Here is a 12,254-nt window from a genome sequence, read left to right on the forward strand (position 1 = left end):
CAGATTGTGTGTTTGGAAACATGTGTAAATACATATTATGTTTAAAGAATGGTTTTTAAAAAGGTTTAAAAAAAAATACAGGCACAAACGGGGAAATAGGCTTGTGCAGAAATTTTAACCATGCAGGTTGTATTTTTCACAGCTTTTAAATAGTTGGGCATAGTTCAAAGTGTCTAATTAATCAGTGACGGCAGAGAGATTAGAAGAAGTAGCTTGTTCTTAAATATAATTGCATCTGTGATGTATTGGCACTTAATCAAGTTGTACATCTATTAGACAAACTTGCATCTTGCAAGTGAAGGGAAATCGCAGAAAAGCTCAACTCTTTGAGGGCTGTTTTTCAGTAAGATCCAGCAAGCTGCTTCTGCTTTTGACCTGGGACACCCTGACCCAAGACCATCAGTGGCTTCCATGCCTCTGGCATTAACGGTAGAAGCAATCCAGTCCTAAGAGGAATTCCTTGGGCGACCTCCAAACAGGTAACAATATAATAGCTACCTCCACTTGTAGGCTTAGTATTTACAAGGTAAGCGCTGAAATCAGAGACAAGTTCGAGCTAGGCCCGAGTCCTTCTTGACACATGGAAGTTCAGCTTATTCAGTCTGGTAACTAAGGCACAAAAATCAGCCTGGGCCCACATAATGTGCAGATGCTCCCAAGCCTTTTGCCTGCATCCCTCTGGGTTTAGTTTGGGACCTCGGTTTCCACATTTGGTGGATCAAGGCTTCCTGGCCTAGAACCGTGCTGGTGTCCAGCTTGCCACCTCTGTTCCGCCACACTGGGCTGAGCAGGCTATGCTTGTGCCTCACTCAGTGGCTCTAGTTCTGGCTGTCGGGCATTAATTCCACAATTGGGATAGGCAGAAGAGTCCTGACTGGAAAAGGGCTTCCCCTGCAAGGCCAATGCCTGACTTCCTGTGCCACTTCGAAGGTATGATTGGGAGAGGAGCCCTGCTCTCTCACAAGCCCTGCTGAGATCAGCTGGAATGGCGTCCTGCTTGCCACTGGCTGTTAGTGATGTGTGCACCGGAGGGGACACAGCCCATCTGCAATTAGCCATCTGGGATGATCAGGAGGAGGCCTGATCACGAACGTTCCTCAACACCTATCACAAGGATCAAATCCTATGAACTGTATTATGGTCAATACGCAAAATGTTTTTAAAGCCTCAGAATTTTTCAATGTTCTTGCAGATACCATTTAGAGACAAGAACAGAACTTCTGCTCAGATCGAGCTCCCATCTCCAGCTTGCAATGTTGCTTTCCTACAGGCCAGTGGGGCAGACCCCTCATTGAAGCCTCAAGCAGGAAGGATACATGGCCGCTATCTTCCATCCACCCAGTCTGAACAAGTCACTCCCATAGTCAATCTCTCACACCTTCAACCCCAAGGACACACTTAGCATTGCCTTCAACCTCTAAAAGGCTTGGCAAATAGATAGATGATGTAAGGTCTTTACTAATTTATGAACTGGTATAATATTTCTATTTTGTTTCTAAGTCCTCCCAGAGGGCGAAACCCATCCTATGTGATCTTCGTGTTGCGGCCTTCAGGGTCAGTACCTATTCTAATAAACCACATTGCGGAAGGCTTTCTCTTTACTAACTAAAATACTTAACTTACATCCACTTCTGAGAGACATGTAAAGAGGAAGATGATGATTACTCTGGAAATATTAAAAATCAGTTTAAGCAATTTAACACTTGATAGGAACCAAGAGAAATAAGGAAAAACATCACTGCCCAAATGGCTGGCACATACCAAGCATAATCAGAACTATATAAATAAAAATAAAACAAACAGTAAGATTATGACAAACCAACTTTGGGAAATCCCAGGTGAGAAGGTACCAGCGTTGAGCTACATGTCATGAAAGCATGACTTCAATTTTCAAACTGCATCTTCATCTCTTTTCTTAGAGCTTGCTTTTATTAAAGTTTCGGTTGGTCTGCTAACTTATCTGAAACTAAATCATCTGTCCTTCTATTTTGTAAATTGAGAAACCTTAAGAACAAAAGCAGAACAGTCTCCAATTAATACATGTTCAGCTTGCTCACTTAACCTGCCATGAAGGAGAACCCTTATGGCTACTGGAGCTTCCTTGGGGTTCTCCAGGACATTTCCTAGAGTCCTCATCTCAGAGGTCCACCTATCTTCAAAGTGCACTTAGGCAACTGCACCCATCACGGCAAGTCTGGTAATCAATTTGGATCATTCGGTGGGGTCAGAGGAGATGGCTTTGCATCATACCCCAAAGCTCAGGATTACGGAATTCTGAGCATCACATATAAAGTGGTTTGCCCCATGGGCTTCTCACCTAGGGTACATCTTACTTGTCATATTGAGGATGGGCCTCTTGCTGTGGTTCCTTTAAATCATATTTACTTCCCACAGAGACTGATAAAGATGGAAATGCCTTTCAAGATTTGGATTCAGGGGCACCTGGGTGGCTCAGTGGGTTAAGTCTCTGCCTTCGGCTCAGGGTCCTGGGAGTGAGCCCCGCACTGGGCTCTCTGCTCAGCAAGGAGCCTGCTTCACTTCCTCTCTTTCTGCCTGCCTCTCTGCCTACTTGTGATTTTTATGTCAAATAGATAAATAAAATCTTTAGGAAAAAAAAAAAGATTTGGTTTCAGGGACGAGTGGGTGACTCAGTTAAGCATCTGCCTTCAGCTCAGGTCAAGATCCCAGGGTCCTGGGATCACATTTTCCATCGGGTTCCCTGTTCAGCGAGGAGTCTGCTTTTCCCTCTACCTTTCCCCTCTGCTTGTGATCTCTCTCTCTCTCTCTCAAATAAGTAAATAAAATCTTAAAAAAAAAAAAAAAAGATTTGGTTTCAAGCAACATAGCTCTTGACAAGAAAAAGGAGAAATAGGGGAAAATAATAATGCTCTTCCAACAGGTTAAATCTTGACATCAACAGGGAGGAAAAACCTGATTTTCCAGTACAGAGACTGATGGGTTGATCCTATCTTTTATATTCCTTCCCTACCAGCAAACACTGTCACAGTACAGACAGTGCCCAAATGTGGACCACCCAACAGGTAGGACAGCTTTCTTCAGAGGCCCAAGAGCTACAGCTATGACCGCCAATTCAGATCATGTTAGAAGAGACTATGGTGGTTAGTTTGTTCAATTTTATATCAAAACAGATGACATGGGGCACCTGGGTAGCCCAGTAGATTAAGTTGTCCAACTCTTGATTTCAGCTCAGGTCATGATCTCAGTGTTGTACGAATGAGCACAGCATAGGGCTCTGCACTCAGCGGGGAGTCAGCTTGGAATTGTCCCTCTCCCTTTCTGCCCCTCCCCTCGCTGCGCATGCGCACATATGCTCTCTCAAAAAGAAAATAATATAAGTTAGATCCTGTCATTCTTCTGCCTTGGCGTCCCAAATCACTCAAAGTAAGTGCCAAAGTCCTTACAAGGCCCTGCTTAGGCTGCCACCACCTGACACTGTGGCCTTGCTGTTCAGTAGCCTGTCAGGCATGCACCTGCCTCAGGGCTTCTGCACTTGTTGCTCCCGCACCTAGCATGCTCTCTCCCAGGTATCTGCCTAGATCAGCCCCTTGCTTCCTTCCAGTCTTATCTCAAATGTCACTCATCAGTGAAGCCTTTCCTGTTCATCCAAGTTCACATACCATAACAAGCTCCCTTTGCGCCCCTTCCCTTACTAGATTTATTTCCTTAGCACTCACTCTATCTGACACAGGATATATCTGTTTACTTCCTTGCTTGTTTGTTAACCACGTCTCCTTTCTAGAACATCACTACGTGAGGAAAGGAACTGTGTTGTGTTCACAGCTGGATCCCCATAATCTGGCACATAGCTTGGTTGTAGTCCCATAACTGGCAGAGCGTAAGTGCTCAACACATATCTGTTGACCGTGTAAATAAAATAAATAAAGAACAACTTAAGAGCTGTGCCCAATATCCCACTTTTTCCATTGGGATGGACATGAGCAGTCTGACTACCAGAGGGCTCAATGGCTGAAAGGCTAACGCTGTCAGGTGTCCAACCATGTTCAAACTTGTAGTCCACCCAAGGCAGCTGGTTTGGCACTGATGACACAGCAAGCGTGGGATGCTACATAAGAAGAAACATCTAAAAAGAAGAGACAGAAATTATGTGGGATGGAAACACCTGGTTTTCCAAATCAGAGGGAATATATTACCTTCTGAAGTTTCATTGCCAAAAGCAATGGAGCTGCATGACCCTTCCTGTCAGTAGCTTTACTTATATGGCAATACTGTTCCTTTTTAAGGCACAAAAGCATTTTTTTTTTTTTTGGCACAAAAGCAATCGTATAAATGAACTGAACACATTTATTGGAAGATAATATACAGCACAGTTAAGAGCATGGATGCTGGAAACACCTACCTATATCCAAATCCCAGCCCTCCACTTCCTATCTGTATGACCTTGGCAACTGATTTAATTTTTCTGTGCCTCAGTTTCCTTTGTGAGAACTGGATCAGTTGACACACACAAGGTCCTCATGAAAGTATTAAGTGCTTGCTATTATTACTATTTTCAAAACACATAGGAACCAGTCTTCCCAAATAAGCCTTACTCTCCTCTTCATTCAATATGAATTAACAAACAGAGCACCCACAATATGCCAAGCACTGTGACAGGTGCTAGGTGGATGCCTAGGTAAATAAAGACTAGTTCTGCCCTCACCGGGCTCATAATTTGTTAGTGATCATAAACATGCCTGGGATTTGTGTTTCAGGGAGTCCAGGTCTCAAGAAGCAGGGTAGGGGCTGGCCAGCTGGGTGCCCCCACAGTAGCAGCTCCTCACATGGATGTTAAGGCAGAAACAAAAGGAAGAGGCTCCCTTTTTGTGTTAGCACCTTGGGAAGCAAACAGCCTACCACCTATTCACAATTCATTTCTGAAGGCTTAATAAGCAATCCCTGATTCTTGCTGTGAGCCAGGAAGCTGTAAAGCTAACAAGACCCTTCATGATGTAGCCCGTCGACCTCTCTTGCCTCAGCGCTGCCACCAACTAGACTCCCAACCCCGACCCTTCACTCCAGCCTTTTGAATCTTCCAACAGTTCTTCCAACATGCCATGCTCTCACAGCTCGGTGCCCTTGCTGAAACGCCTTCTTGGGCTATCCAATTTCTACCTGTTCTAAAGACTCAGGTCCAAGGGTCTTTTCCTCCAGCACATCTTTGCCAACATTCAAACCTGACTGAGGGGCTCCTAAAATGTGCTCCTGCAGCACTTGTCACAAAGGACAGCAACTGTAGTCACCGAGGTCTGTGGCTTCTACCAGGTTGCCCAAGCCTAGAAAGCAGGGTGGTATCTTGTAGGATTTTGTAATCTCAGCCTCTAACAAAGGGCCTGGCACATTGTAGGTGTTGGGTAGATGTACAAATGGGGACATCTGAAGGACACTGGTTACCCCTGTTCTCTCATTTCCTTGCTGCCATGGCTCGGCACTGTCATCATCAGCCTCCTTCAAATGACCAAAATGCTCCTTAAAAAAAAAATCTTAATTAAAAAAAAAAAAACTTTACTCAATTGTCACCTTTCCAAATGAAGTTCACCTTGAATCCCCTATTTCACACTGCAGCCTTCCCTCCACCTGACATAATGCTGACCACCATATCCACCTTTCCTTATTTTCCACATATACGTTATCTTTAGATCCTGGTTAAAACTCTGCAGTGTAGGTATTTTAATCTCCTGCCTTTTCTCTTAGTAATCTCTACCCTCCTCGCCCCGGGGGGCTTGAACTAATGGCCCAAGATCAAGAGTCACACACTCTACTGCTGAGCCAGCCAGACGCCCCTTTAATCCCATGTAAGCCAAAAACTAAGTTCAGAGTCTAAGTCATGTGCTCAGGTGACCGCAGGTAAATAGGTGGTTTGGAGATAGGTCTTCACTGATTCCCATCCCCAAGTGCACTTGGGAGTTTTATCTTCTTTCAACAGGTCGGGTGGTTCTCCAGAGAGATGACACTTCTTGAATGTTACAAAACCTGCTTGAGCTCAATTTTTCTAATCAATCAAACCAAGAATTTTACCTAATGCCCTGATGGGAAATCATATGCCCCCAGTATGCTATAGCATGCTACATTTTCCTTAAGAGAGAAAAGGGGGAGAAGAGTCTAGGACTCAAAAAGAAACATGGTCTCAGTTTTTTTGGTCATAGAAGATCATGAGGTACTATCTGGGGTCACTGGTTTTAGAAAATGTATGGAATCCTGTCAAACCTGAGCTGATCCACCAGGAGATCTGGGATAAGTTTTTATTCTATTCACAGTTATGTTTTAAAAATTTTGTGATGGCTGCGCAACTCTGTAAATAAGCTAAAAGTCATTGAATTGTACCCTTTAAATAGGTGACTTATATGGTATGGGACTTCCATCTCAGCAAAGCTGTTATTAAAAATAATAATATTTAGGGGCACCTGGGCAGCTCAGTCAGTTGAGGGTCCAACTCTTGACTTTGGCTCAGGTCATGATTTCAGTGTCACTGAGATTGAGCCCAAGGTCAGGCTCATGCTGGGCATGGAGACTGCTTAAGATTCTCTCTCTTTCTCCCTATGCCCTTCTCTCCACCACCATGCTCGCTCTCTCTTTAACAAAAAAATGATAATATTTGGGTTTGGTTCAGATCATGGTTTATGGTTCAGTTTGGGTTGAGTTATGTGAAGAGACCGAGTAAACAAAGAAAAAATGCGGGAACAACTTCACTATTTGACCCACAGATGTTTAAATAAGCTGAAATCTTTAGCCGCACATCACTAGTACCACTACCCTCTGTGTGGCCCACTGTCCACACAGACCATCCCTGCCTCTCTTGGCTCTGCACCCTCAGCAACCCCCTTTCTGGACTGGCCCCAGGCCTGAGGAGCCAAGGTGCCTGGCAGATGCTTCCCTTCTAGAACCAGTGGGAAGAGTCGAGCGCCCAGAAGGCATGCTGGGACCTGGACACCACCCACCAGGAAGACTTGAATGCTTGCAGGGTTCGCTGCAGGGCGCTGAATGACATGGCCTCGCCCCAGCGGAGTCGGGGTGTCCATCCTGCTCATGCTGACTTCCACGGTGCCTGGTGGGGGCCTGGGACAAAGGGAGCCTCTGGGGAGGGGGGGAGAACACTTGTGAAGAAGTCGGGAGAACTGGTGAGCTACTGCAAACACCTTCTCTTAAGTGTTACAAGTTCATATATTAACGGACAAGAGATTTGCTAAGCACCATCCAAAACCACTGAAGATCAGGTACCTAACAGTTCACATACATTAGAGCACTCTAAGGTCTGAAGTCGGTAATGATCATTGCTTCTAAGTTATTTTTAAAAAGGATACATAAATAGGTGATGGTATTCAGGAGGGCACTTGTAGTGAGGAGCACTGGGTATTGTATCTGAGTGCTGAATCACTAAACTCCACCTGAAACTAATATAACAATGTATGTCAACTGGAATTTAAATAAAAACTTAAAAAAAACGAAAAGAAAAAAGAAGTACAAGTTAGACATAGGGGTATGTCCCTCATGGAAGAGCTAAAGGAGAGGAAATGACTGATGGATAAATTTCTTAAAAATCCGAAGTTGGAATTTAAGGACATGAATAGCCTTTACTATCAATAAAACAAAGACTATAAAGTTCAGGAATCAGGAAATGCCAAAAATTCAAGTGTCTACAATATCCATGAGTGTATTTCTCTGCTTATTCATAAGACACAATCACCAGACATCAAAGAAAATTCCTTCTCACGAGGAACTTCTTAATACTTGTTGTTCAATATGGTCAACCTCAGCATACTAAATAGTGTAAAAAGAGCCAGAATTATTACAGTTCTTCAGTTTTTGTTCGAGGAAAGTTATGTGCTCTGTATGAGAAATCTGATCTCTCACAAACAGAAAAATAACACAAACTGTTTTATTTGTATATTTATAATTTACAAGCCAACTTCTTCCAAATGAATATTTAAGACAGTCAAGAGCATTGGCAATAAAAAGACTCTTGTCCACATGTTAACTGGTCTTTTTCTGTCCAGCATCGTCTTTAAATAGCAGAGTGCCTAGCACACAGTAGGGAGTCAGGATATATATTAATATATTTATGACTAAACAAACACAAGGGCAAATATAAAATCGAAGAAGCTAGAGGAAGATGTTCGTAGAGGACAACAGCAAGATGCACATTTCATCAACCAGGAGTGTCCAGTGCCAACATCCCGCATGGCTATTGTTGTGGCTGCCTATTCAGCCTTTGTGTACGATGTGCCAAGTACTGGGTGTAAAGTGGTGAACAAAACATGGAAGTTAATTCCTCTTTTTTGGGTAAATAATCTCATCCCCCTGAACTACAGGGCATCTCTGACCAAAGAGGGCCAATTACAATATTTGCCTGAGATTTTTCTGTGAACAGAGATGAAACTCACAGATGGCCCACAGACCCAGGGTTAAGTTCCATCTGCTCTTGCTCGAGGTACCTTCAACTCTGTTAGCTATCTTGGAATCTTTATAATAAATCCTCTTTTATTTTTTTATTTTATTTTATTTTTGGGGGGGGTGGTAATTTGTCATTTATTATACACAACTATAGGCATTCTTGTTTTGCCCATCAAAAAATGGTAGTCATGGAAGACATTCTTAGGATTGAGTAAGCCTTTTCAAAGGAGGCAGAAGCTGCTCTTGTCTGGATAAGCCCCTTTGAGTTGTTTATAAATGCCACCTGCTTTTCCCCTCTAAGCAAATTTACTAATTTTTTTCAAATTTGTAGCTCCAAAGGTATGTGAAGCCAGGTAATCGTCCCCGATGTTTGTCTCCATGCCACGCTAGACCAGAAGTTCTACAAGGGCAGAGATGTATCCATCTGTTGGTAACCCTCCACTGGTAGCTCCTTGTAGCTCTTGGAAACTGTGAGCCACCACAAATTCTGAGCGGGGTGTCCAGCCCTGCCACCTGGTGACCAAACCGCCGGCAGGAGCCAGGCGCCGCACGCGACAAGAGCCACGGTGGTCGACGACTGCCGGACCGCCGGACCGCAGAGGGAAAGATCCCTGAAGGCTCTCCAGGGCAGTAACAGGAAGGAGGATCCCGAGCCCGCGCCTCTGCGGGCGGCGGGGGCGCGGGCACCGGCCGGAGAGGCGGCGCTCCCAGAGGCTCAATAAATCCTCTTTTAATGCATAAGGTATATTAAGGTGACTTTCTATTACTTGCAACAAAAAAAATTCTTCAGTATATAACTTTCGATATACATAGAAGATTAGTGAGGCCAAGGGAGGTTCAATGACTCATCTGATCTGGAAAAAAACCACAGATCTGACTCCCAATCCTATATCATAGGTCCAAGAAAAAAAAACAAGCTTTAGAGAAAGGAATCGACATGCATCACCTCATGAACCACGGAACCCAGCAGGAAGTCCAGCCGCTGGCACAGTTCTCCAAGGTTTGATAAGCTGCTGGCCCTATGAGCACTATCAGGATCTCTTGCTCCCCTCAGGAAGGTGTGGATCAAAGGTTCTCTGTATTTTGAGACCATGTCCCCTACAGGGAAAAAAAATAAAAACACGAAATCAAAATCTTTAAAAATAAATTTTCAAGTTCTTAAAAAAGGAATAATGAGGGGCATCTGGGTGGCTCACTAGGTTAAGCATCTGACTTCAACTGAGGTCATAATCCTGGGGTCCTGGGGTCGAGTCCAATGCAGGGCTCCCTGGTCAGCAGGGAATCTGTTTCTCCCTCTGACCCTCCCCCAACTCATGCTCTTTCTCCCTCTCTCTTACTCTCTCAAATAAATAAATTTATTTATTTATTTTTTTAAAGAAGGTATGATGATACTATCATGGTATATAGTATGGTGTTTTATACTTTCAAAGTACTTGCATAACCATTAGAAATCATGTTCTGGGAGAATATTCAATGTCACGTAGGAAGAGGACTAGTAATTGACCATTAGAATGAATGACAATGAGACCCTGACGAGAATGGTTTTGATGGACTGGCAGGGGTGAGAGCACGAGAGAAGTGACTCTAAGAGAATGCGATAACTGTGCACAGAAAGATCACTTTAGAAGTTTTTCAGCAAAGCAGATCAAGGAAATGGGGTAGCAGCTGGTCAAGGAAGGGGGGGTCAAGAGAGGTTTTCGTTTTATTTGAAGAGAGGAGAAATAGTACACTAAGACATTCAGAATTGTCATTTTACATATGGAAACAACTTCTTCCTCCATAGGTTTGTCAAGGGCTAAAAATGTTTTGTCTTGATCTAGGTTCTGAAGCTCTAGTTCCAAAACCCAAGTACAAATACTCCACCTTTAGCTTTTTTGTAGCCCTAAGGCTACATGATATCAATAAGGTGACAAAATGGTTTCTGAATAATTGCTTAAAGTCATCTATTCTTAATCATCAAAATAATGAATCACAAACAACAACAACAACAACAACAAAACAAAATACCACCAACTTGGCCTATCAGGCTCAGCTCAAATACCATGTCCTTTATGAAACCTTTCCTCAGTTGGCCTTAATTAGTCCTCCTGGGAAGTCCCACAGTTCCCTGAATTTAAATCACTTTGGCTTAAATCACAAGTATCACTAATGCCTTGATTCCTATTTGCAGCCTCTCTCATTAGACTATGAATTCCTTGAGTGTAGAATTTTGTTCCCTTCGGTTCTTAGTAATCTTTGTATGTGCTAGGTACTCAACAAATGCTAACTGAACTAAATTCATTAGTTTATTCAACAAAACAAAATTACATGCTAGGTATCGTGCTAATGTTCTAGGGGTAAAATATATAAACATAATCTTTACCCTCTAGGAAGCCCAAAGTTTAGGAGGTGGGTACAAATGGGTAAGTACCAACAGTCTCAGAATTGTGTGATAAAATGCCCAAAAGCCATCATAGAATCAAGCAGAGGTTACCTGGGGAGTCCAGTTTCACTAATCTCAGTCACTCTGGAATGGGGAGGAGGAGGGAAAATTGCAGGATGAAAGGTAAGAGCAGATAACAAATAAGTGAATGTTTACCAACATAGGGATTTAGAGTTAAAAATGAGAGGCAAAGAAAAGGAACTATGTGCTAGGCACTACGGTAGGCCTGGGGATCCAATCATAAACAAGAAATAGTCCTTGAGAAAAATTTTAGGAAGAACATCGAGAGGTATCTCATTCATTCATCCAACCAATCTTACCTTTGTTTTTTTAAGTGTTTTTTTTTCCTTTTTTGTTTTGTTTTGTTTTTTACTAAACTCTGCCCATGACGTGGGGCTTGAATTCACGACCCCAAGATCAAGGGTCACATGCTCTACTGACTGGGCCAGCAAGGTGTCCCTCACCCAGCATTATTCCAAGTATGTTCCCAGTCTGGAGGTAATAAAACATGAGCAAGAAAGTAAAGGTCCCATCTTCATGAAACCTACTTCTAGAGGGGGAGAAAGATAATAAATGGTAAATAAGTCTTCCTGCAGCAGAAACAGTTATGAGGAAAAATAAGGAAGGTGTATGGAGTTGGGGCGGGGGAGACCGAGAACCAGGGGTGAGGGCTCTGGGAAAAGCTCTCAGAGGAGAAGACCTGAAGGAACAAGTCATGAAGGCTGTGGATGACAGTGAAGAGTAAAGGGACAACAGAAGTTTGATATTCAGTATAGATATCACAGGGCTGTTTCTTATCCTGGCATTAATAAAACCACAATTTAACATCCCGTGTATATAAATTCTGGCCCTGCCTGAGCTTCATTACTACTTTCCAAATGAGCAACCACTTAACTGCAACCTCCACCAATCCCATTCCCAAGAACCTAAGAATCCAGAGGAGACAGCCAGGAAGAAGGAAGGTTAGCATCTCAAGAGTCCTGCACTGTACCCCATCACTGGGCTCTGCGCTATGGTGTTGTCAGGTTTGGGGCTAGAAGAGCTGGAACACTGTATCCGCTCTGTGTTTCTCAGAGTGCGCTGCCATCATGTTCTCTGCAACCCGATCTCGCTCAGAGCTCACACACACAGCCTCCATTTGTGACACCCTTGCTCGGTCCTGCTCTTCTTCATGGATCTCTGCTCCCAATTCCTGGGGGCCACTGCTTGCCTCTGATGAAACCTCCGTCCCCTGAACTCCTATCATGCCCCGCAGCTAGCTTCTCAAGACTACCGGATTCTAGTCTCCAGGATGGGGGTCATTTCTGACCAGGTTTCTATGTAGAACAAAATGAATGCATGTAGTCAGAGAATATAGCTTCCAGGGCTGGAATATGACGCAGGCAGAGATTTTCAAGATCCCACATAAAGGGTTCTTAATTTT

The 12,254-nt window shown here is 43.5% G+C and overlaps 1 protein-coding gene across 1 annotated transcript in view; it reads right to left on the reverse strand.

Moving 5' to 3' along the window:
- TANGO6 (transport and golgi organization 6 homolog) overlaps positions 1–12,254 on the reverse strand; it is a 186,107-nt gene that overhangs the window by 37,020 nt on the left and 136,833 nt on the right. Inside the window, exon 16 of the mRNA XM_047712573.1 lies at positions 9,356–9,507. Within this exon, the coding sequence (XP_047568529.1) occupies positions 9,356–9,507 (152 nt within the window). The remainder of the gene's footprint in view (positions 1–9,355; positions 9,508–12,254) is intronic.

Source organism: Lutra lutra, chromosome 17 (assembly GCF_902655055.1).
Source record: "Lutra lutra chromosome 17, mLutLut1.2, whole genome shotgun sequence".
In the NCBI taxonomy this organism is placed as follows: Eukaryota; Metazoa; Chordata; class Mammalia; order Carnivora; family Mustelidae; genus Lutra; species Lutra lutra.